The sequence below is a fragment of the Pomacea canaliculata genome, linkage group LG3, assembly GCF_003073045.1.
Source record: "Pomacea canaliculata isolate SZHN2017 linkage group LG3, ASM307304v1, whole genome shotgun sequence".
Lineage (NCBI taxonomy): Eukaryota > Metazoa > Mollusca > Gastropoda > Architaenioglossa > Ampullariidae > Pomacea > Pomacea canaliculata.
Window position 1 is genome coordinate 22,105,367 of NC_037592.1, and position 25,756 is coordinate 22,131,122.

General features: G+C 41.2%; 1 protein-coding gene and 1 pseudogene across 3 annotated transcripts; both read left to right on the forward strand.

The window, feature by feature from the left end:
* The first annotated feature begins 2,983 nt into the window (after positions 1 to 2,983).
* On the forward strand, positions 2,984 to 13,551 carry LOC112560243 (annotated as a pseudogene).
* Positions 13,552 to 15,390: 1,839 nt separating this feature from the next.
* Positions 15,391 to 25,357, forward strand: LOC112560604 (sodium- and chloride-dependent taurine transporter-like). Of its 3 annotated transcripts, none has more exons than XM_025232536.1 (14): positions 15,391 to 16,104; positions 16,396 to 16,684; positions 17,264 to 17,395; positions 17,827 to 18,070; positions 19,820 to 19,952; positions 20,668 to 20,802; positions 21,815 to 21,918; positions 22,242 to 22,366; positions 22,632 to 22,744; positions 23,034 to 23,171; positions 23,606 to 23,705; positions 23,939 to 24,051; positions 24,545 to 24,721; positions 25,003 to 25,357. In XM_025232536.1, the coding sequence occupies exons 2-14, from the start codon at positions 16,486 to 16,488 to the stop codon at positions 25,207 to 25,209; spliced, it is 1,920 nt and encodes a 639-aa protein (XP_025088321.1). In that variant the 5' UTR covers positions 15,391 to 16,104; positions 16,396 to 16,485; the 3' UTR covers positions 25,210 to 25,357. The 3 variants fall into 3 exon arrangements, with proteins under 3 accessions (XP_025088321.1, XP_025088322.1, XP_025088323.1); XM_025232537.1 differs by having other exon boundaries at positions 15,391 to 16,100; XM_025232538.1 differs by having other exon boundaries at positions 15,391 to 15,969.
* The last annotated feature ends 399 nt before the right edge of the window (positions 25,358 to 25,756 follow it).

The window sequence follows — 25,756 nt, forward strand, 5'->3', positions numbered from 1 at the left end:
TAAGGAGTCTCCCGGAATGAAAAGACTGTGATGAGAGACGGATAAGCGGTAGGAGGGTAAGAGCGTCTTGTCCCACTGGCTTTTACCACAGATATGATGATAAACTCTGACTGGCCAACCCTGTGTAAGCTGTGACCGAGTTGTCTACGCCGCGGGAAACCCTTTATTTTGTTGTTGACACTATCGTCATATAGATGAAGGGTTTGTATTGACTGTACTCAAACCATGACGAAAAATAATAATCACATAACGGGAAACAGAAAAAATGGGGGTATAATTCGTGTCTTTGTCCGCGATAAAGTGGGTTGCCAATCACAAAATCATAATTAATTTTATTTGTCCCAGTGATCAATTTGAGTATGGGAAGGTGCTCTTGTGCTCAAGTAATCGTTGTATGATAGCAATTCCAAATGAGAGAATGGAGGAACATGCTGATCTCTATACTTTGATAGTTTTAGTTATGAGCTAAACTATTACTGGTACTTCAGCAATGGAAAAAAATGTTTACAAGTATATAGTATTATGTACATTTGATTCGATGAACAAACCCATTAGCTGTTCCCTCCATTCTTTCTCCCTCTCCCACCCTCCTTGTCTTAACACTAAACATTTTTGGCTTCGTTTTTCATTTCTTAGTTTCTTAAGCCAATTTGCTTACATTTTTAGCTTAGAAGTTAACTTTCTTTAAATGTATGAGTGTTATCGAATCGTAACTGTATTATATGTTAATCTACCTGGAGTACCATAACAAGAAAGAAATACACACTAGAAAAATATATTCGGTGTCCATCAGCTTTCGGGTTGGCATTGCTGCTGACCAACAGTAGTAAGAAAACCTCAGTCAATGTTGCTGTGACGGTTGCTCTCTGTCGGCCAAATGGATATATCTTCCCTGACTTTCATTCATCGCACTTCATTAACATTCAAACAATTCGTTACAACACTCACACATGTTCGTTCACTAAATCAATAAATATATATATGTGAAAAAAATGTAATTTAAAGGAAATGTGCAATTTAACAGTACATATATACAGTTATAGTTACACCTAAAGTCCGAACATGTAATTTTTTAACTTATCTTTCTCCTATGTCGCCAGCCTCACACAACATTCTTAGTTCACAATTTACTGTTTACAGTTCACATTCACAGTTCTTTCTCACGAAATTAATATTATAGGTCCAACCTCGTGCTGGCGTATAGTCCAAGTTGACTATATATATACACTGAATCCAGCAAACAACAAATTTTTTAAGTCTCCTCGAGACGGACAGTCGCTAGATTAGGAAAGTGTTCATTTTCTCTTATGCAGATGCCGAATCGCCTCTTCTTGCGATTTAGAGTGTCCCTAACCCTAACCCTAACCCTGAGTCATCCCATTAAATGCGAACTGCAACGAAAATCAATGACAACATTAATTTTCTTTATACAAAGCTGTTACCACATAAACCATTTCAGCAATTGTGCGTTTGTACTTTGACTGTTCAACAACCTGGTTCTTGCAGCAACTTAAGCACTCCGTCTACTTTTTTGAGAAAATAGAAACACGTCTATAGTTGGGAACCTTGATACAAGGCCCCCAGCGTGCCGTGTGCACACCTCGCAAAGGTCTTGTAGGGGCTGCTAACCCTCAAAGTGCCGTACATTGCAGCGTGAGAATAGGCCTTTACACACCTGCATAGCATCTGCGCCTCTTAACAATGAAGCCGTGCAAATTATACTGAGAGCTGCTCCTCTGTACCACTTGAATGGACACAGCGGCAGTCACCCTTGCAAAATACTGTGCAGCTACCCCGCGGGTTCTGCTGACCCGCAAACTTCGCGTTCCGCAGCGCCTGAGTGCCCCACTATACCACTTGAGGGGAGATTATGAGTTGGTATGGCGGTCACCCCATACCGACAAACACGTGACAATATATTACACAAGCTGTGCAGCAACCCCGCAGGTTATGCTGACGTGCAAACTCTGGATCATCGAGTTCTGTAGCGCTTGGGTACCCTATTATCCACTTGAGGGAGATAGCTGGGCGTCACCCTCTTACATCACAAGTGCACCACGACAGGGCTACCTTACAGACTATCTTACATCACAAGTGCACCACGACAGTGCTACCTTACAGACTATCCACTCGGGACTAGTCTACCCATGCCATTATAATGAGTGGACATAGCTGGCCATGAGCTCACAACATACATTAGACATAATATATTCATGTTATAACAATAAGACAAATTCAGTGCGAGCAGTGTTCATAACATGCAGTGTAAAAAGGCTAAATGCAGTACTGCAGATTGTGAACAGCTGGGACACAAGGAAGACTGGTCATTAAATCATCATCAGGAAAAAAAATCGGCATTGGTGCATACCTGTACACTCTGTAACTGTTGACATGTAGTTTTTATCAGTCTATCTTTACGAGTTTGACTTCTGATTACTTAAACATGTCACATGGATATATGTTAAAGTTTGCATTGTCTATTCCCCCTTTGAACTCATCCAAAGACAGTTTCTGTTTATTTTGCTTTGTAATTTAGTAACTTAGTAAGTAAAGAATGATTTCTTTCCCTGATTTTTTAAAGGATCTCACCATCCCTAATGTAATCACCAGTGAAAGTAAATTGTTTGAAGTACATCCCCTCAGCATACAACCTAAAGTGGAGACCAGCAAGATTATAGCCTCCCTCATCAAAACCTATTGCCATCTAAAACCCACTGGCATTAAAAACACTCATAAAACAGGATTATAGTTAGGTCCCATTGGTGAACATCATCTTGGTAAAGGTCCACATGAAATATTTGCAGCTTAAGACGAGTGTCCTCTAAGGCTCGTTCAGATTTTGTTTGCTGTTACAGATATTCGCGTGTAATCGCAGCGTGTGGTGTGTGGAGGCACAGACCATGACATCCGCGGACGACGAGAGCCCATCGCTGTCTTCTTTACCCAAGGTCAAGGCCGCTGCCCTCACCTTCGAGGAGAAGGTCTTCACGAAGACCCCGAAGCTGTCCAGGCGCGAGCAGTGGGCTCGTAAAATCGACTTCCTAGTCGCGTGTGTGGGCTTCTCTGTGGGCCTGGGCAACGTGTGGCGCTTCCCTTTCCTGTGTTACAAGAATGGAGGAGGTCAGGGACTGGTGAATGGCAGAGTGAATGGTGAATGTCGTGGTCTAGCTAATGCACACCTAGCAATCTACCCCCAGGGTATGGTGTCAGGCCATGCATGTCAGGACGCGATACTTTACAAAAGATAGCAGGCATCTCGTGAGCAGAGCAAGTTATTTCGAGTAAGACATACTTAGCACAGTCTCGTTACAGACAACACTGAGTGTGATAAGTACCAGCCTGGCTCCCAAGTCCCCGGATGTACATGTACAATAGTTTTTCCTGGCCCAAATTGCACAATACTTTGCTAACAATAACAAAATGTATTTTTTTCTATTTCACAGTCGTTCATAAATTAGAAATCTTGTTGCTACAGCAGCCGTTTTCTTCTCTAACATTCTCAAAGCCTAGTCGCTAAATGTCGCTTCACTGGGGAGGCGGGAATGCCGCATCCATCATCCTGATTAAATCAGCAGAGCCATGAAGGGTTTGAGGAAGACGTTAATGACGATGGTGGTCGCAGTAACGACAATGATAAAGAAGGTTGCATATCCGGTGATGGTGGTAGTGGAAGTGTTGTGGACGGCGTTCGTTAGCCGGGTATAACGTGTTGATGTCTCATTGCAGGTGCCGTTTCTCATCCCCTACGCACTGGCCGTGGTGGTTGGTGGAATACCCATGTTCTTCCTGGAGGTCGCCTTGGGCCAGTTTATGTCGGAAGGCGGTGTCGGCACCTGGAAGATCGTACCTTTGATGCAAGGTAATCAGCCCTTTACACCGTCTTAAGCAATGGTTACCCGTTGCTTCTCCTACCTAAAGTTATTTTGTAGCCTAATTTTCGCTTTCAGATTCACACGATGCTCTTATATGTCGTTTCTACTCATTAATTCCTAGATTATCATTTCCTTTTCCCGATTTTTGTATTTTCTGTAATAACATTTTCTCCCTAGTGGCAATCAAGATGTATTCTTGAAAGGACATTCCAGTCGTTCACTTTACTGTTTCCATCTTATGGAAATTATGATTAAGATGATAATTTTAGCCTATGTCTTTACTCTTTTTCTTTTTAATTGAAGGCAACTTATTCATAATGGTAAGTTTATTCTATCATTCTTAACAGGATGTCACCACCGTTATTCTTAAGTTAACCGATTTTTCAGGCATCGGCTTTGCAACAGCAGTGATAGTCTTTCTTCTGAATTGCGAGTACAACGTAATTCTTACCGTGGGCTCTGTACTACATATTCGCTTCTTTCAACTCTGTGCTTCCGTGGTCTCACTGTGAGAATGAGTGGAACTCGCCAAACTGTACTGTCTTCGACGGCAGCAACGCGGGCGTCAACACATCTGTGGCGACCAACACGACCATCAGTGACCAAGACTACTGGACTGGGAATCTGACTAACGAAGTTTTGCTCCTAGGCCAGTCTCACAATGTCACGCAGAAACTGTCCCGTCGTGTGATGGATCCAGTCACCGAATTCTGGGAGTTGGTATTGTTTTTTTTTTTCTTACAGCTGTAGTTTTGTAGCTTTTGTATTGTGAAACCTAAGCGTTCATCAGAAATAAACAGTTTACGAACTAAATATTCACCCTTAATCCAAGTGTGTGTAAAATAAATTTGATACTTCTTGGATGTTACATTCTTTACCCTCTAAGCAATCAAATTTTAAACGTGACTTATTCATTTGTTATTGACTTCTGTCTTCTTTTTCTCACCTTCTTGCCTTCCTTTTTTCTTTCTAATTTTTTCTACCCTTTTGGATTATGTTTACTTACCACGTTCACCTTTACTGTTGTCCTTCTTCAGGCGTAAAGTCTTGTCCCTGTCTGCTGGGGTGGGTGAACCCGGAAGTGTGAAGTGGGACCTGGCCCTGTGCTTGCTGCTGGCCTGGGTCATCGTGTATTTCTGCATTTGGAAGGGCATCCGATCGTCCGGAAAGGTGACAGATGGAGTGTGACAGGTGGAATGTGCAGTCGTCATTACCTCGTTCGACACGGGTTACTATAATTGCCGGCTTAAATCACTTCAACTATTGTGTTTGAGAAACGTATTTGTAAACAGGAACAGATGAACGAGGACTTTGAATAACTGGGTCAGACGTTGTAGCGGTAACTCGAACGCCGTTGCGAAAACTCCTGGAGGCTGAAAGAAATTAAGATAGGATGTGTGGTTGGGGGAGGGGTAACGAGGAGCGTGGTGTGTGTGTGTCTTCCTAAATATCTGTGATGAATATAATTATTGTCTATATCTTTTTCTGTCTATTTTTTGTGTATGTTCCATTGTGTAGGTCATGTACTTCACTGCTACCGCTCCCTACCTGCTCATGTTTGTGCTGCTCGTGCGAGGAGTCACACTAGAGGGCGCCGCTGAAGGACTGAAATACTACCTGCTGCCTGACTGGCAACGCCTCAAAGATCCACAGGTGCTGCGGTGTTGGTTTGTGTTTTGGTTGTTAAAACAACGATGAAGATAAATTGTAATGAACGACCTATAACTGTTTAGACAACCTATACTATAATTTTTACAAAAAATAAACTTTTTCCTTCTACACCAAGTGTGCTTAAAGACTAAACTTATTACTTTTTGTTATATAAACCGACATAATACACAAGACAATTTTTTTCAGCAATTACAAGCTCTATTACCGTCCTCGTTGACATATTTGTCTCTAAGGTATGGGCAGATGCAGGGACCCAGATCTTCTTCTCCTACTCAATATCCCTTGGGACCTTGACTGCTCTGGGCAGTTACAACAAGTTTCATCACAACAGCTTCAGGTTTTTTTTTTCATAGTTTGCTTAATTTTTTCCATATGTTAAAGGCACGATGTTGACAGCTAGGGAACTCCTAGACAGTGCTAGGGTGTAACTAGTTTTTGGGCCAGCTCCCTTTTGGGCAAATAGGTAACGAGTCAGTTCATGTTCCCACTGAAGTAATTTAGAGACTCCTCTATATGTCGTAGTTTGAAACATGTAATTGTCAGATGACTGCGACAGACAAAGAGCACCTCAGTTACCAGTCGGTAGGGGCTGTTCTTGGACGATGGAAGGGGGTACACTTTTTAAGACTTTAATTACATGATGCACCTTATGTACACTGGTTTGTACCAGGCTAATCTATGCTTTCCCTCACACAGTGCTCCACATGCCACCTATATCCTAACAAGTATCCTAGATTTTTCTACCTGAATATTTTTCTTTCATCCTTTCTTTGTGTAAAAACTTTTTGTGATCAAGCCGTGAGAAAAAAATGTAATGTTTTCCTTTGAAGGGACAGCCTCTGGTTCGCTGGAATCAACACCTTCACGAGTTTCCTCGCTGGCTTCGTCATCTTCTCTATCCTGGGCTTTATGGCTCACAGACAGAACATCCAGGTGTCTGACGTGGCTGAGTCAGGTGAGACTGCATGGTGACACTTTATGATGTAATCTTCTATTAACAAGTGGTGTATTTTTACAGTAACGCTTTGTAAAACAATACAGCTTAAGTTACTGGCATGGTGGTAAATACCAACAACCAAACTGCAATTAGTCTTTCCGGAAATTTAGAATACATCCCTGTTTTGACAGCGTGTTCATTATGGAGGCCGCACATTTTTTAAAGGTGAACAGCACAAAAAAACTGTTTATGACGCTCGTGCTTGAGTGTCACTGGCCAGGTAGAGATTTTCACTTCGTCAGTCTAGTCCATTTTGTAAATGCCACTGGGTTTGAAAGTACGTGTGCAACCGAAACTAGTCATTCATTCACCTGACGCATTTTGTTAACAATTTATTCACGTTGACTGTTTAGGGCTCATCTAAAGTTGTTCGAGAGCGCTTAGGGGGTGCACTGTCGTTGAATGCTAGCCACTGAGTGGCGCTGTTTGACATCCTATCGTCATATGACTCGCAAAATCTCACAAAGAGAATGCGTCTTTCTCCCTCCATCTCTCCCTTCCTCTCTCTATTTTCTCTGTGTTTACTTTTCATTCATTCTCTCTCTCTACAACAATACGCGTGTGAATGCATAAATAATGAAGAGGACAGGTAGACGCCGACAGTGTTTGCGAGGTAGCAAACTTTTTGTGGAACGTCGTGAAATCATGGCCCTGCTTTTCCCTGATTTACTGTAGGACCAGGCTTGGCTTTCATTGCGTATCCAGAGGCACTGGCCCAGCTTCCCATCGGCCCACTGTGGTCCGTAATGTTCTTCCTCATGATCGTCCTCCTGGGCATAGACAGTCAGGTTCAGCATTTGTGTCTCTATTATTAAACTGCGTGCATACATATATCTCATACTTTACTATAGTATGAACTATTATTAATCGATATTAATAGTATAGTCAAACTTTGCGTTTGGTCAAACAAAAGCAAGGTATATGTATTTACGGTGTTCATCGTTTTCACTGTCTCTTGACTCTTCAATCAAAAAGAAAAAAGTAAAGATTATCGTGTGTAGCCTTTCGTCGTGTGTGCAAGTAAAGACAGAATTGTGCATTTTATCCGGGCATTCTGTTCATCGATGACAGACCTTTCGGCAGAGGGTGTGTGCATCTTTTAGACTGTCAAGCTGATAAACACTCACTTGCACACTTAAAATCACACACACACAGAGTAGTAAGGAAAGATGCACTGCTGCACCACACACACACACAAGAGACTGGACACTAACACAGGGTGGGAGGAGAGAGAGACACACGCTCTCCCACAGAAGAATGCACCTATGCACACAGAATCAGTCAGGCTGTCACACATCGAAGGACACACCTGTACATTTAAAATGATGCAGGCTTCGCATATTCACACCCTGCTGCGATGTCGCTTTTTTGCAGTTTGTGGGAGTTGAAGGCTTCGTCACAGCCGCTGTTGACCGGTTTCCGCGTCAGCTACGTCAAGGCCGCAGAAAAGAGCTCTTCATCGCGGGAGTCTGTGTTGTCTGCTATCTGATTGGTTTATCCATGGTAACCGAGGTAAACAGTGTATACACGTCCGTGCTTCGTCATTCTAGAATCCATGAAAGTGCGACAGCTTACTTCCAGTGCTTAAATGACTTAAATGCAAGCGTTTGTATATTAGAGTGTTCATAAAAATAAGATAGCGAATGTGTGCATGTGTCATCTTAAATGTAACATTTCAAGTGCGTGCGAAGCATGTGTACGAGAGTGTGTGTGTGTGTAGAGAAGGAGAGAGAATGTTCAGGTGTAGAGGATATTACCTAATGCCTCTTCGCCTCAGCAGCACGGAATACTGAAAAGATTTGAGTCCCAAAATATTTTATGTTTTCTGTATTCGGCGCTTTTAGGGTTAACGAATGGCGATATAGAAAAGTTGTTTTTCCAAGCAGGGTAAAGTGCTCATATGAGCAAACAACGCAAGATTCGGCCAAGCTTGGGCCAATGTTTTTAGCTTGGCCCATGCTTGGTCCAAACTTGTCCGAATCTTGCTTGTTTGCTGGGCATCAGCCCGCAGGATTTTCTTGTACATGGGATCCATCATTTTCATGCAGCATGACTTTACAGTTTATTCCCAATTATTCCACGACACACACACACATATACTTTCTCGTGCTTAGTTCTTTCTTCTGCTATCTATTGATTTTCCGTGTTTAGTTTCAGAAGTCTCCTACGTTTTTATTTATCACTAATTACAGGGTTATTGATTTTCGTTTTTATGATGTGCATTTCGTTTAACGTGTCGGTATTGTGTTTCTGAAATGTGTGACGGGACGTGGCTCATTGTATCAAGCCGATGTAATTTAATTACCTGTCCACAGGGAGGGATGTACGTCTTCCAGCTGTTCGACTACTACTCCTCCAGCCGAGTCGTGCTCATCGTCGCTTTCTTTGAGTGCATTACAGTGGCTTATATGTACGGTATGTGGAAGAAATGGTATCTGCTTGACCGGTGGCTGTAGTGCAAGCACATTTTAGTGCCTGCGTCATAACAGCCTTATTGTATGCATTGCTGTTATGTTGTAGGACCCTCGATCTGGACTTATGTTTATGGATTCTTATGAAGAAAGGAAGTCATATCGGCTTTTACTAAACGCACAAAAGTGTGATATTTTCCTTTTTCGTCTTTTTTTCCCCCATTCTCCACAATCATCCATTAAAAAGAAGCCATTATTTCCAGACAAAAACAATCATAACCCTGCGCCAGAAAAGAGGAATAAAATGTAATATAACCATTTGATTTTGAAAGTTAACTGTTGGTTGACATAATTAAAGCATTGCAGTCATTATTTCCGATCCACTGATATAAGTTTATGAAAGCCAACACGTTCAGTACGATGAGTAATTTAGTTCAGGCTCGTGAGTTCTTGCCCTTGCGACGTGGTTTCGCCACGAATAACGAGAATGTAGAGGAAAGCTCTGTGTGTATATAGATGAAGAATAGATAAAACTTATCGTTGAACAGGGGCCGGTCAGTTATTTATAATAATAATAAATGCAAAATTTGTAAAGAGCATACTCACACTCCTAAGGAGCATGCTGTTAGCGCTTAAGAACAAGAACGAACACATGGACAGCATATGAGGGACAGGAAAACAAACAAATAACATATGAACTCTAAAAGAATAAACAAACAACAGTACTAACGAAGAATAAAATCAATACAGAAATCACAAAGAGGAACCAAATTACAAGAACAAGACCTGAGAGTAACACGATAATTGCAAAAGGACTAGCATTATGGGAAAGGTTGTTAGGAATACAGTGGCTAATATAGCGAAAGTAGGAATTATTTGAGAATTGTTTTGTCTTGAGTCAGCCCTAACATGCATTGATAAAGCCTTATACGTGTACATTTGGTATTTGGTAGATGACACTACTGTCACCACTTAACTAAACTTTGGCACTAACTGCCTAACTTGAAAAAGATGTCTCCTTAGTACTGATATGTGTGTGTTTGCGATTCGCAGTGAGAGTTTATCTGCTTCCAGTTATATTTGTGTGTGTGTGTGTGGTTTGTGTGAGCATACCTGTGATAATAGGCATGTTCCTGTGTACCTTTTTCTCCTTCAGTCTCATTGTGTGGTGACATCTTTCCAACTAAAACTAAATTTTACCGTAAACTTTATAGTTGTTACGAATATAAAAAGTGTCGTATTTATCGCTGTTGTTCTTAAACAGGACTGTAACCCGGTCAGCTACCTCAGCCTTCAGCGGCATTGTTAACCTTTAGTTATTTACATTATAACCTGCAAGAGAATTTAGATTACAATAACCTTAAAAAAGCATACATAAAATATGCATTTTCATTATTGTGAGGTAAGTTTAGACTTCTTGAATTCTGTATTACAGGAGTAAATCGTTTCTATGACAACATAGAAATGATGTTCGGATTTCGCATCGGTCCGTGGATGAAGATCTGCTGGATGTTTTGCACTCCTGTGTACACCCTGGTAAAGTATTTGGTTAATTTTTCGACGATTTAGAATTTCCTTATTTAAAAATGTGAGTGTAGGAGTTTCGGTTGATTATGTTATTGCAGAATTATCATTATTAAAATCTGAGCAGATACAGTCATAACCCCCTTATGTTCAGAAAGCATACTCTGAGGTCGGACGCCCTTAAACATGGGTATGCTCGCCATTGGTGACATCGTGTGCTACCTGGGGAAGGTTGTGTTGATAATGCTGTTGCTAGGAGGCAATTTTCAATAGACCTTCAATACTTATTTTCTTTCTTTAAATCATGACGCGCTGTTTCATCCTTATTATCTGTGGGGAAAGTTCTTTTTAATATTATGGCATTCAGCAATTATCGCCTGAATCAGCTGAGTACAAGATTGCTCAAAAGCAGAGTGAATAATCCCTCTGTTCCTTACTGCAATGTCAACAAATATCTCCATGCACAAAGAGACTTTAACGTTGACCAATGCTCGTAGATATACTTACGTTGCCACGGCTACAGCCAGCATGTGAGCTAGGACATTATGTTACTTTACTAGACAGCAGGTACCCTCCTCTCACCCTATGATCCTGCGCTGTTTCAGGCAATTTTCATTCTGGGCTGTGTGCTGTACTCGGAGCTGTCCTACAAACGAAAGATGGTGACTTACGAGTATCCTCCGTGGGCCATCGGAATAGGCTGGATGCTGCTTTCCGTCTCCGTGATGTTCATTCCCATCTTCATGACCTACAGAATGCTCACCACCCCGGGTACATTTCTTCAGGTATTATGCTATACCTGTTTATGTGGGTAGAAGGACATTGTAGTAGGCCCTGCCGACCTCTGACTTTATTTAAACAAGTCGTTCTGTTGGAACTGGTGTGCACTCGGGTTAGTCTTTCAAGTGCCAGTGGTGTCTCGTATTTATGCTAATCGTCGATTTATTAATTGTTATTCACTAAATAGTTTATACCTTCATAATCGTCTATTTTATTTATAAGGTCTGGAAAATGTGTTACTCTTTGTTCCACAATTAAATCAATCACGATCTTCGCCATATTTACCCTTATGTCAGAAAAATTATCTGTAAGCTCCTTTTCTGATTACCGGCCGGAAAAAATAGGTCTAATCATAAATGTGACATTTTAGCTGCTACCTGCGGGTAACGAATTTAACCCTGGTTAGTATAACCTGCTGGGTCTGGGTAAACACTTACATAGCGTCATATCCCAGCCCTATGGACAAGCTAAAGGTGTTTTACAACAGAAAATTGTATATATATATATCGTTTGTTTTTGCTGTTTATAGGGTAGTGTAAAGAAGCCCTCTTTGAATAACCATCAGTGCAAATCCGCTGATATAATAATAATGTTCAAGACGTTCAACTTGTTATTATTCCTCTTATGTCACAGATACATTTGCTTCCATATATCGTTCTGGTCTTGTGCTTTATGAATTGTCGGAACACTGCGAGAATCTTCTGGAGAAAGTTATATCACAGAAGATAGATTTCTATTTATTTCTCTCAAGAGTACCAGGTCGCTTCAACTGATCACTGTAGTCAGAAATGGCAAGTGTAGTGGTGTAGCTTCGTTTCCCAGACTAAGATATACACGAGTTAAAGTGGAAGGCAATAATTAAGATCTTTTACAAGTTTATGACTTGTTGTATTTATTGTTTTTACCTTTCGGGTTATATTTCACCAATCGCAGCGCATCAAACATCTGCTAAAGCCACGCCTCCGAAAACATCAGCTGCGAAGCCGAGAGGATCTGTCGCACATCGTCTTGGAGGACTACGATGACTTCTATGCCACTGACAAGAAGGACCACTCGCCAGAACTCAGTGAAGATCATAGAATACCACAACAACATTGCTGGCAACAACACAGCAGCGATGATAATACTGCTATGGACGAGCTGATAGTGCAGAGCGACGTCAGACAAACACACCAGGAAGGCGACGACCACCAGCCTTTGAGTGGGACGGCTTCTGTAGCAAATCATTCCGCGTAGGCAAGCAGCGGATGAACCCAAACTGTGCAGAATTAGACGGTGTCACGATACGATATTGCAGAGGTCTTCCTGCCGGCTGCTGATGCTTGCATCGGGGTTTAGATATCCTGACAAGACAGCCAGGTTTTTGAGCCTCTATACCAGTGGAAGGTTAACCGAATAGTGTAAAAGATTCCTTCACTTACTATGATTCAGACAAACCAATGCAGTTTCAAGAGGCCCACTCTTTTACAAACTTTTGAAATATTGTAATGTTCTCAAATATGTCTCGATACATTTTCACAGAGTCAATATATTTATAGCGACATTTTATGAAAGTACAATTATTTACTCTTGTTTGGTGCAAATTTAAATTTAGTTTAATGCAAATTTATTATTTTGTAAATACGTATTATAAGTTCTTGTAAACGTTTATTTATGGAACTTCTGACCAATAAGTGCCGCTTGTACAATTCCATTACTTTTAATTTTATGCAGGCGCTTCTTTGCCTGTGGTTAAAAGTTGATTTGACTAGGGTCCGTTTAAAGGCTAACCTGATTGCTCAGCGAAAATCGCTGGAAATAGTGCATAGAATATCACAAAAACATATTCTGGTGGTGTTTTACGAGAAATATTATATTAATGTTTTTCTCTTAATCACACCTGGATTTGTCAAGAAAACCGGAAGTGATGAAAGGGCGGTTTTTCTTGTCTGCATGAGCTGAATTTGAAGAGGAAATATGCAATCTTTTGTAAAAGAAAATAGGCGATAATTCTTATTCAGTCATTTATACAGTACAGGCAAGTCTTGACTTGTCAGGAAAACAAAGAAATCTTCCTACAGCAGTGCCACTGCACAAAAGAAAGAGCTGTTAAAACCAAGTACGACTGCTGGTAAAATAATCCAAGCACTAAATATACAACACCAACTGCTTTCGACAAGGTTCTGGTATGCAAGTAACATCATGACACAGACACAAACACATCATCAATCGTATCCTTATCCAGCACAATACTATAAACAACTGACAGTGTTAAGACACCATTGATGTACGTGGTTGAAACAGCTAAAAAAAAAAATTAAGGATGACAAACTTATGAGTGCTTACACGGGAACAACAGGAGAACACGTGCGAGTGAGAAAATAATAAATTTTACATACAGGAAAATGAGAAAGAAATACGTTTAAACATCGGTATAGATGTATCAAATTTTTATAATGTTATTTTTCATGGTAAAAAGGTATTATCAACAGTCACATGGATTGTTGCCCATTAAATTTCGATCTGGAGAAAGCGGTCCGGTGGCGCAACGGTTAGCGCTGTTAGCGCCTGTCACCAATACAGTGAAGGTTGGCTGCCCTGAGTTCATTTCTCGTCTCGGGCACGCTGATCTTTCTCTGCAAGTGGCATCTGTTTACAGGGCTGGCTGCTTGCCGTAATATAGCCTTAGTTGCTGACACGGCGTAAAACACCAATTCCCCCCCCCCCTCGATCTGGAGAAGATTTACTTACCAGTCTGTCTAGTGAATTTGGTTTGGATCTTCTTATTATTTTTACGACTTCTTCAAATCTATAGGGTTGTACTCCAAAATCAACTGTTAACTGTGGGAATGTTAAAATGTTCGTTTTCTTTTCCTCTCGCATTTTGTATACCTCTCTGCCTGTGCACTGTGATTGTTAAGTTCATTCACGCGCACACAAATCCACAAACCAATCAACAAGGATATTTTTGGGCTGTGATTTTTGCACAGCTTATTAGATTTAAATAAATATTGGCGTTTGTAAGATATGCTTTATGTTCTTTTTATGTGAATGATCGATGTAATCCGTTTCGTTCACTTTCTTTCTCTTTTCTTTCCACTACATTTTTGCTTGTGAGATCCTGGGTTCAGGTGTCATATTGGTGCACAAGTATTACTCTATAGATTTGTCTCTTTTCATATATATAGCATTAGGGCGGACCTTTGCGTAGTCTATCTTGAGCATAAAGTATCATCGAAAAACCTGTCCTGTTTAATTAATCACTTAACCATTTCAAAACGAGTCCGAAATGTCTAAAGATTATGTGATTTATATTCACCACTTTTTCCAAGTCATAGCTGGGACATAAAAAAAAGTTCTAAGAACATGGCAATTAAAAAAATAAACTGACATTTGAAAATCTTACCTTTTTCCGACCTTCCTTTTTTTTCTTTCGGAGTTAAAGAGGCAAAGTCAGGTAGAAGCAAGCAGGCAAACCCGTCTGACCAAAACATACAGAGGAACATGGAGGTAAGGGAGGGAGTAGAATTACAGTTTTAACCTCCGATACCTTGTATACTACTCATCTTCGTGTCAACACATTTTACTCCTGACAAGGAGCGAGTGTTGCTCTGTGCACGCAGACACCTGGCTATAGTCACCCCTCATCTTGACCCTGTTCCAGGTGAGGGACCACGTACGTACCCTTTGACCTCAGAGTTCACCCAAACGACGGATGCATTGTCACGCACCACAAACATGGAATTCAGATTATTATTCTGCTTACAAAAGACGCCTTGTGTTTTTTAAAATACTTTTTAACATTTTCCAAATGAAGTCTGAAAGCGAGTTAGCCTTGCAAGGAATGATTAATAAAAAGTACATCTCGAATAAAACTAATATTTTAAAGAACAACAATTGCAATCGTGAATCGTGTGAAGAAAAGGCAGATAATATGAAAGTAGCTAGAGAGCATTTCAAACTTGACGAGCCAGTGAATTTGATGTTTGCTGTCATCGTTGTGCGTAACAGCCATCCATTTCCTTTGTCATTTATTAGACATAAAAATGCTGCACAGAGTACGTTCAAGGGGCCTCCTAAACGTGTTTTTCCCACCTTAGCTTATAAACGAGTGCTTATTCCTTATCTGCTTTCATACACGGAGAGAGAGAACCGGACCACTATGGTGACAGCTCATTATAATGACAATGTAAACCCAATTCATGAGAAGGTCGACTTGTTTACGTTAGCTAGTTCCGTCTGCACACAAGCAAGCCTTAGAGCAGACATGTAGGGTCTGAGAGCTTCTGTAACTATGCCCAATGCATCTAAAATAACAAAAGGTTGAAACATCAGCGAAACGTGGAATTTTCAAGTCATAAATCTTGAGTCTTGACGGTGAAGAGAAAATGCGCTATTACTCTTGACACATCAAGTTTCTCTGTGTATCGTTCGAGTCATACCTGTGTTGTCTCAGAAATCGGTCATTCTCTCTTCGTTTGCTTTGGACGCTCGCTGATGATATGCGAAATCATGCACTGAGGCGGTTTTTGTCAGCCGAAAGTGTGAGTCTACAAAAGAAGCTGCCAGACGGTGGACATTGATAACCAAGTGTACACTCGGCATCCAGCCCTCGGCGTCTGTTCCCAAGCTGCGTTTTATCTTACACAAGGATGTGCCTAAATGTTTGAGGTACACAGGTGACGTGCTTGACCCCGTTCATCTTGCCGGTGACACCACTGATATTTCACGACATGTAAGTCCCACCAATCCATTGCCTTCCACCCAACCCACCCCATCCTCATCCACAGACAATTTTGTTTGTACACGCCTGTTGCTGATCCTTATCTATTTAAGCGTTTGTTGGAGGCTCTTCAGTGAATGCCGGTAGGTACGTGACTTTATTTTACTGTTCCCAAACTTTTATTCAAAAGAAAAAAAAACTTTTGAAAACTTTATCGTAGTTTTCTTCTCTTGAAAGAGGAATTATTAATTATATTAATATTAGAGGAATAATTAATTAATCATTAATTCTGAACACATTGCTGCAAGAGACTTCTCATGAAACTTGTTAAATCACCAAATCATAAACTTAACATATTCTCGACAGTTACATCAGAGGAATCTTTGTCGCACCGATTTTTAAGTACGTTTTATTTGGTGCTGTGCCCGAACACTGCAGGTTTTTACAAGATTGCCATCAGGAAGCAAGACAGCCAACTCACTCATATGTTCATCGGCTTTAAAAAATCTCAGACCGTAGTCAGTACACATGTCGCCTAAAAAATTCTCGCCGTCTGTGGATCTGGAACTGGCCGTCAAACCCAACAACTCTGAAGAACCAGAAGTGAGAGTTACAAAAAGGGAGCAATGGAGCAGAGCCTTCGACTTTCTCCTCGCCTGCATCGGCTTTTCTGTGGGCCTGGGCAACGTGTGGCGCTTCCCATACCTCTGCTATAAGAACGGGGGAGGTGAGACTTCCAGTCTTCTAATTTTGTTGTTGTTTTCTTTTTTATGTGGGAGAGGGATAGAGGTGACAAAAAATGTCCTCAAAGACGTACAAGTTACGTATGTGGTGTCCCCTCGCCTAACAGGATATAGGGGGCCAAGTCAAGTCCTCAACATTTTACTAAGATGTCTCTCTGCTTGGTGATAATGTGAATACCAGCAGTTTCCTGACGATTTGCTTTATGTTTCTGATTATTTATAATATATTCTGATTACGATCTGTAGATGAGAACTGTGTCGACATATGAACAGGATGTCAAGCGGAAAATCAACCACCTTGGTATTCCGTTAACATCACAGAAAGAGCCACAGGATTTGTGTCATTAGGTGTTTGTCAAGCGCGGTGACCCTGGCTTTGGCAGGAGTACTGCCCCATAAAAGCTCACATTATCATTATTATTAGTGTGGAAGGCGCAACAATGCGTGCCTTCAAACTTTATAACTTCATTGTGTGTTCTTTTCCAGCTGAATCTCTCTGAAAATTTTCCTTCGTTTGTTATGCTTTCCCTTTCCCCATGATAAACATTATTTTTCCCCCGCAGGTGCCTTCTTAATCCCCTACGTTTTGTGCGTGGTGTTTGGCAGTCTTCCTCTTTTCTACCTGGAAGTAGCTGTTGGACAGTTTATGAATCGTGGGGGTCTACAGTGCTGGAACCTGGTGCCTATCTTACAAGGTAATGTTTTGCTTAGTTCATACGCAGGAAACTGATGGTTTTTGAGCAAATATTCGGGACATGAGAACTGTTGTCATCGGGCTGAACTAGACCCATGCTTTTCTGTTTGTACCTTTGACGCTAATATATTTGCCAGTACATTTGACATTAATATGTGTCCCAATACAATGAAACTTCGGGAAACACTTCGAAGATTTAATGTTTCTCCACTTCACTTGGTTTTTCAATGATGTTTTCTTTACAATCTGTTAAGTACGAGTTAGTCGTACTGAATGGAATAATCCAAAACTTCGTTTGACTTTTCTATATTTTATGTTTGTCACTGAACACATTCAAAAGAACTTTTCTTCAGACCGAACAGCTCCACTTCATCTTTAAGTTTTCTTCTTTTTTTTCAGAACGATCATCTAAATTTAATTTTGTCGTTGCAGGCATTGGTCTGGCTTCCTGCATCATCGTCTTTTTCCTCAACTGCTACTACAACGTCATCCTCAGCTGGGCTTTTTACTACTTTTTCGCGTCCTTCACCTCTGAACTGCCGTGGGTCAAGTGCGGTAACTACTGGAACTCCCCGGACCTGTGTGCGCTCCCCGAAGACTATGAATCCAAGGTGAATGAGAGTGGTGACCCGAACATCACCAGCAGGCTGATCGACCCTGTGACAGAGTACTGGGAGTAAGTCTACAGCCGCTTGTTTTGTAAAAGAGTTAAAATACAGTTGTGAAATGAACGGCAGAGCTAGCAACTGGAATTTAAGAGAAGCGAACGATGGAGCTATTGAACTCATTTTGTTTTTGAAAAAAAATCGCAGCTGGTTCTGTAGCATTCACAACACTGCCAGCCGTCAACACCAATGAGAGCGACAGTTGAAAGCCTGCATTTCTCGTGCTAAAGTAGAAGTTTTTTTCAGAACCACGAGAAATGCAGACTGTCAGAGTCCGAATAATCCCAACTGTCGCTCATTCTCTCTCTCTGAGTGGTGTTAACTGCAGGCAATGTTGTCAATGATGTACCAACATGACGTAAGACGCTGTTATCAGCACTCATTGATCGCAGGTGTGAATCGTAGCAGATAATTAATTAACGGATGGCTTTTGGAGACTGAAATTTACAGATTAGTCTTATACCGCCTATATCTTTTGATATCTGGGAAAAAAACCGTCAACCCTTTCGGTTGGTCTTTAAACTTGAAATTATGTTGTATCTGGTTAAAATCAGTCAGTCCATTTAACCTGTCGTTTGTACCCGAAAACAAAGTCTTCCTCTAGTAGGTGACAGGTTTTTGTCACCTCAAGTGTTAAGAATTAAATGCTCTGACGGTCTCTACGAGGCATCGCCCGGCGCCGCCAGCTTTGATGAGGTGTCTGCCCCATTTTGACCCTCCTGTGACAACCGCACGGTAGTGACTAAGGCCGTCTGGATCCCTCTAGCGAACGTGTGAGTGTGACTGACGAACGCTTTGGTACCTGAAATATTCGGTGCGAGAGAGCGCATGAGTAACATGAAGATGCTGGATGTTTCCAAAACCCTTTGTACATTGTATATATATATAAGCGGTGAGTGAGTGGAGTGTAGTAGAGTCGCACTCAGAGTGAACAATAGAGAGTTACGGAAGCTACTGCGTGCGTGTGTGTTCGGGAGTGTCACCGTTAGTCGGGAGTGTCACCGTTAGTCAGCGAGTGTCGCTGTGGAAGTAGCAGGTTCAGCGTGTGTCACTGATGGTTGTGTTTCCGGTGTGTGTCACGTATTTGCCAGTGTGCATACAAATGGACACTGTTGTATAAACTGTAAATAAAGTGTAAATAAAGCATCGTAGATTTAGGGACCCAAACGAGCCGTTGATGACGACAAAGGCGCCTGGGGACTTCCACGCTCAGTTTCATACGGTTAACCACCATCTACTTTTCCCATAACACTAGGCAGCGAGTTCTTTGGGAACCCGAGTCAAACATGAAATAAAACTTAAAGTTGTTGTCGAGTTAATTTGAGGTGGCACTCTCTTGATTACATAAAAAAAATTAGTTGTGATTTTTTTAAAATTCGGGAATGGGTTTTGCGTAGGGAAACAGGAAGCATGCATGGATTGACCTAACTTCTGGCATCACTGAATGCCACAACCAATGCGATATCCTGGAGCTTGTGTTAATGAGACAAATCCATCAAGACCAATTTTGCGACGTTGCGAGAAACTAGATTTTCACCTCCAATCTGTCCAACCCCAAGTGAAAATGCGGTGTCCAACGGTCTACATCTCGAGAACGGAACAAGTTTTTCGTTCGCATCTGGATATTTGACATACTGTACTGAACTATATCATATAGAGAGTTTCTATATTGCACTGACATAAACACAATCCTTTGACAATAATGTTGCACTCTGTCTTTAATTCGGTCTCAACTGTGAACGCATGGCATGTGTTTGCAGAAACAAAGTGTTAAGCATTTCTGGCGGCATCGATCAGGTGGGCACCGTCAAGTGGGACCTGGCCCTCTGCCTTCTTCTCGCCTGGATCGTCGTTTACGCCTGCATCTGCAAAGGCATCCGGTCATCCGGCAAGGTGAGCCCTTGTTCTCCCCCACACCCAAGCATCCAAACGTCCGCAAAGAAACAACAAGAACATAAACCTAGCCCTACGTCGGGAAAGTATTTTGAAACCTAAGGGAAAATGTGATGTGTGCACAAGAGATGTAAATAGGATGACATACAAAGCTTAAGTTCATTCATATACGCAATAATTCTTTGACAAAAATATATATATATGAATGGCATTCGTAGGAAACGAGGCAAGTGTTTGAAATATTGATATCCCTGGTGTGTCAAAATTGCATGATAGCAAGGACAACTCATGATATGATCTTGAATTACGACTTGTTTTCGTGAAGACTGGCTGTTTTGGGGAAACACATAAGTCACACAAAACAGTCATATTCTTGGAACACCATATTAACGAAGTATAGTCGCCACGAGTGCAAATGGTGTCTTCAAGACTCCAAGTCACGACTGACAAGTCAGCATTTGTTTGTCCTGCTGTCTGTGTGACTAGATTATGAGAAAAGGTCACGACCAACTTGTAGCAGAAAAGAATTAATGTTCATGTCACGATTGATTTGTGGTCCTAATTTTCACTGGCCTAATGGTAACTCCAAATGTTATAGTGTGGGGTCAACTAGGAACATGAACATGGAGCTACCTTCTCACCTTCAGAATGTCAGAACTTTGAAGCGATAGGTGCGCAAGTCCTTTAAATCATTGCGAAAGTTTCTCCTGTACAGGTGATGTATGTTACGGCGACCTCACCCTACGTTTTCATGCTCATCCTTCTCGTTCGAAACTCGATGTTGGACGGGGCTAGCGATGGTGTCAAGTTTTATCTCACGCCGAACATTACGAAGCTGGGTGAGATGCAGGCAAGTGTTGCATTCTGCATGCAGTAATTAACAGCGGCGCGACAGGTGGTGGCGGCAGTCGAAATAAAAATAAAAGTGAGCCAGCAGAAATATGCATGCGTGTAAGAGTGTGTGCTCGCGTGCATGTGCGTTCGTGTGCTTGTGTGAGTGTGCGTGCATGTCTTTATAAATTGTATCCATCGTTTTTCGGTTCACTGACCTGAATGGACACGCCATTTCTGCTATTTATTCTCGTCTAACCTCAACCTGCATCGTGCGCGCGAGTGTGTGTGTCTTCGTACCTTTATAAAGATTCCTGGAAGCGTGAAAATTTTTTACGATTATTTCATCATCAATACTGAAGAAATAAGCAAACCTGAAACTATTATAGAAATAGATTTATTAATTTATAGAATAATTATTTTAATTGTAGCCAGGCTAAATGAATTGTTAAGTCGTTTGCCGTGTCTTGGGCGCGGCGTATGGAAGACCAACCTTTTCATTCCGCCCTCGTTTAACTCTCCTGATAAATTATGCTGGATTTGCGAGGTACATTTTCTAGTCACGGTGAGCCTCGAACCTTCCGCTTTGAAGTTGAACACTAACTACCATCGTTAAGTGCGCGGTCCGCGGACCTTTGATATTTTATAACCACTTCAGTTAGCGCCTTACTTTGCACCCAGGTCCAAGGTACAGCAAGTCCCAGTCTAGAAATTATTGAAAGTATGTCTGCTACGATACAGAGGGATGAAATAACACCGTTTAAGCTAAGCGAGAATGTGTACATTTAAACTGTTTACTAAACTACTACGCATGGCAGTGTGCATTAAGTAGCTCCCTCTAATTTGTACAACGGAACTTATCGCTGCACTATTTCATGAGGCAATGCTTCATTACACCTTGACACGATAACAGACTTATCTGAGTGTAGATCGAGATGGGTGTTGTGTCTAAAGACCCGGTTTGTTTGACATCATTGCTCATAAAAAATAAAATCGTCCTGAGATTTTGCTGTTGCACGTGAGTTTTTCAGGTGTGGGTGGACGCTGGAACTCAAGTTTTCTTTTCGTCGTCTATTGCCCTTGGTACCCTGGCGGCTCTGGGAAGCTACAATAAATTTAACCACAACTCCTACAGGTGCGATGTTTATTAAACCTGGTACGCGTTTCATTGACGTCATCAAATATTCTGCTTGTTGTGGTCAGTTACACTAGATATACCACAAACATCTGTAGTTTCTGATACAGCACCCTGCCAATATGGTATTCTGACATTGCCATCGATGCGGTTAACTATTTTAAACAAGTTGTTGGCTTCGTCATACAAGAACACAAAAGCAAAGAAAAAGATAGTTTTCCCAGGTATCGGACAAATTTCCTTCCATATTAGTTGGCAAGTCACGTATTAATCACGTGTGAATGACGTGGCTGCATGCAAGAATTTCAAATGGCCGTTTGCAGGGACTCTGTGGCGTTCACCTGTGTCAATAGCGGGACTTCTTTCCTCGCTGGCTTCATCGTCTTCACCATCCTGGGTTACATGGCCAAGCTGCAGAACCGCCCTGTCAGCGAAGTGGCTGAGTCGGGTCAGCACGCATGGCTTATATGTTCTCAGAATATATTATAATAAAAACTCATGTTTTTATACTTCTTATGAAACTTTCTTTCTACTGTGTGTTTTGTCAGTCCGTCTGTCGATGTGTAGATAATAGCGAGTCCCTGATTCTCCCCAAATTTACAACTCGTGTCATTGGATATTCTTGTATTAACGTGAAGAGTTCCTATACTACCACTTCAGAGTTGGTGTTTGTGTGTTTGTTTGCTTATTTCATAGTATGTGACAATCTACAGGTCCTGGCCTCGCTTTCATTGCATATCCCAAGGCTGTGGCCCAGATGCCCATTGCACCTTTGTGGTCCGTCTTCTTCTTCCTTATGATGATCCTGCTGGGGTTGGACAGCCAGGTAATCAATGGTTGACTGTCTGGTCAGGTGGATGGATGAATGAGTAGATGCAGTAGATGCCACGTGGAATGAAAGCTCACGAAACAGTTGGGTGATGGTTGTCACTGATTTTTTGAATAAAACAAAGAAATTATCATAGTGCAAATAACAACAAGAATATTATAATATGTGAAATATTGACAATACAATCTTTCTTTTTAACAAGCCATTGGGAAATATCCAACAGCACTATTTTCTAAATCAGAAAATACCGTGTCTGCATGTAAATATGATCCTATTTCGTGTGTAGTTTGTTGGTGTCGAAGGAGTGATCACGACTGTCGTTGACCAGTACCCCAATTTACTAAGGAAAGGTCATCGAAAGGAGATCTTCACTGCCTTTGCTTGCATCGTTATGTTCTTAATCGGCCTTTCTATGGTTACGAAAGTAAGAAATATTATTGGTCTTTTCTTTCTCCTGTCTTTTGTTTGTTCTTTCTTTCCTTCATTCTTTCGTGGTTGATTGAAGTTGCATTCTGTCTTCGTTTTTGGTTTCTTCTTTGCTTCTTAGAGCAAATGATAGTACAACACCTAAACACTATGTATATCGAAATCTCGATTATAGCTGTATCGTGAAAGCATTCTCCTTGGGGTTTTCTCGGCTTGTTTAATTTTTATCCGGTGATTACTCTTTGTGAAACAAAAGTTTTATGACAGAAATATATATTTCATCTAATGTCAGAACTTAAAACTAATGCCTACACGATGAACATTAGCACTTTCTTTGTGTTGTGGCTTCAAGCTGCTGAACATGCACAGTCGAGAGGTCTTTGTGATGGTGACTTGTAAATAAAAATTATCAACTGTTTAACGTCTTTTCAGGGAGGAATGTACGTGTTCCAGTTGTTTGACTACTACTCTGGAAGCAGAATTATTCTGCTGGTCGCTTTTTTTGAGCTCGTCGGGGTGTCCTATATCTATGGTAAGTATATAGTTGTCTCGCATCGTGGTGAGTAGACGTTTCCTACATGTCTGGCAAATAGGAATTTTTGTTGGTTGTTGATTTACCGTCCTATGCTAGCATGAACATTCTTAATTTTTTTTTTAAGTTCTTGATGTACAACGAAAACACACACGCACTCACGTTATCACAATATGCATTTCTCTTCCTGTCAATGTTTCAATTACTGGTCTCAATTTTTCTAAAACATTCAGGTATCCGGCGTTTCTATGACAATGTGCGAATGATGCTTGGTGATGTATGGATTGCGAAAACACTGCCCTACATGGTGGTCTGTTGGACAGTTCTGTCTCCTGTATTTTGCTTGGTGAGCGCGATTTTGGCTTCTCTGTTAAGCACTGAAAAATCTGCTTTGAGTTTATCATTTGGCTTTGAATGTCTTTTTTATAGTCGTCATGATGCTATGCGAACTAAAGGTCTTTATAGTCTTGCATGATCTTCCTCGAGATACAACTTCCCCTATCAATATATGAAACAAGGATTGCATTATCCTTAAATTTTAAACCAGTTTTTCTATAGATGCTATTGTGATTTTTTAACCCAGCGTTTAATTCACATAGCCTGCTACTGTTTCCTTATATTAGTTAGGATATATCTATCACCCTTACGCAGAAAAGGAATTAATGTTTTCCGATTAAAATACATCACGAACACTCACACGTGCAGACTCATACTCATGCACGCGTACGCGCGCACGCACACACGCAGTGAAAAGGGAGAGAGAGAGATAGAGAATAAAGAGTTGTGAAGCATTTGTGATTTTCGCCCTTCAATGTAATCTGTTATTTTTAAATTGTCAGGCAGTCTTCGTTATGAGCGCAATAAACTATTCAGAACTAGACTACAAACGACCTCGCAGCACCTACACCTACCCTGGATGGGCAGTGGGTATCGGGTGGACGCTGGCGGCCAGCTCCGCCGTGTGGATTCCGTTAGTGGGCTTCTACAAGTGGATCAAACATGGCATGTCAATGGAGGTTAGACTGTAACTGAATAATAACTGTACCAGTAATCACAAATGATATGACACCGATGTTGAAACGGTAATCAGAAAGCAAATAAATGGGATGCCAGTCAAGTGGCTGCCCATTGCCAGCTTTCAGCGACGTAGACCACAAATTTACATGTAATATCTGTGATTGTCCGCACATTGGTCACAACATATGTGTGTGATTGACGTTGATTTTTTTTTTTTTTTTGTCTTTGTGCAAGTTTTTTTTTTTATTTTGACCTTTTGATGTTTAATTTCCAATTTCAGGCTCTGCGTCTGCTGTGCAAGCCTTACGGGCTGAAAGAACACCAGCTTCGTGAGAAGGATCTTGGAGAGATCACTCTAGCAAAGCTCGAACGGAAAAGAAATGGTGCAGATACAGGTTCTAATGTTGCTCACAGCACTCAGAATGGTCAGGTCAATCTTGCCTTTGACGCTAGTTCGCCTTGTCCAGCAGAGAACCAAAGACTCTGATGAAACGTACGAAAAAACTCCAGAATATATTTCCTGGAAAGAATTTATCATTTTACTTGAAGGTTTGATGTCTCTTTTCAAGGCATTAACTTCTCATATTGTTTCCTGAACGAAGTGAACCTCAATAAATTGTTGATTTTTAAACAGATGAGTAGCTTGTCATGCTGTGCATGTGTGTTGGTCAAGCGGTTGTATTTCGTCCTCTGCAGAATACTTATAATGCTCAGGGTTAGAAACCTCACTTTTCTCGGGGCAAGTTTTACGTGAAGGCGATGCCCATCTCTCCTTCGCTACTCCTTCCCCAACCCGCGAAGGAGGTGGTTTTTTTAAACTTAAAAAGGCTAACTTGTGTTCCGTGATGAGTACTATTTCAATCGGCTCGTAAGTTGAATTTTAACAAGCAGTAGATGTAGATGATCCCAGGAGTTGTTATGGCCGAAAAGAGGTTCCCAGTTCTATAGAAAACTCTAAAATAGCGGAAACCTAGAAGAAAACAGAATAGGCCGTCATCGTGAAAGAACACAAATCATCAGTAGCAAGAAAAAAA

Excerpts from the sequence above, each read along its gene's own strand:
- LOC112560604 (XM_025232536.1), top strand. The coding sequence starts at position 16,486 with ATGTCGCCTAAAAAATTCTCGCCGTCTGTGGATCTGGAACTGGCCGTC. Across the intron at positions 22,367-22,631 it reads CAGCGAAGTGGCTGAGTCGG|GTCCTGGCCTCGCTTTCATT; the intron begins GTCAGCACGCAT and ends GACAATCTACAG. Across the intron at positions 24,052-24,544 it reads TGTCTCCTGTATTTTGCTTG|GCAGTCTTCGTTATGAGCGC; the intron begins GTGAGCGCGATT and ends TTAAATTGTCAG.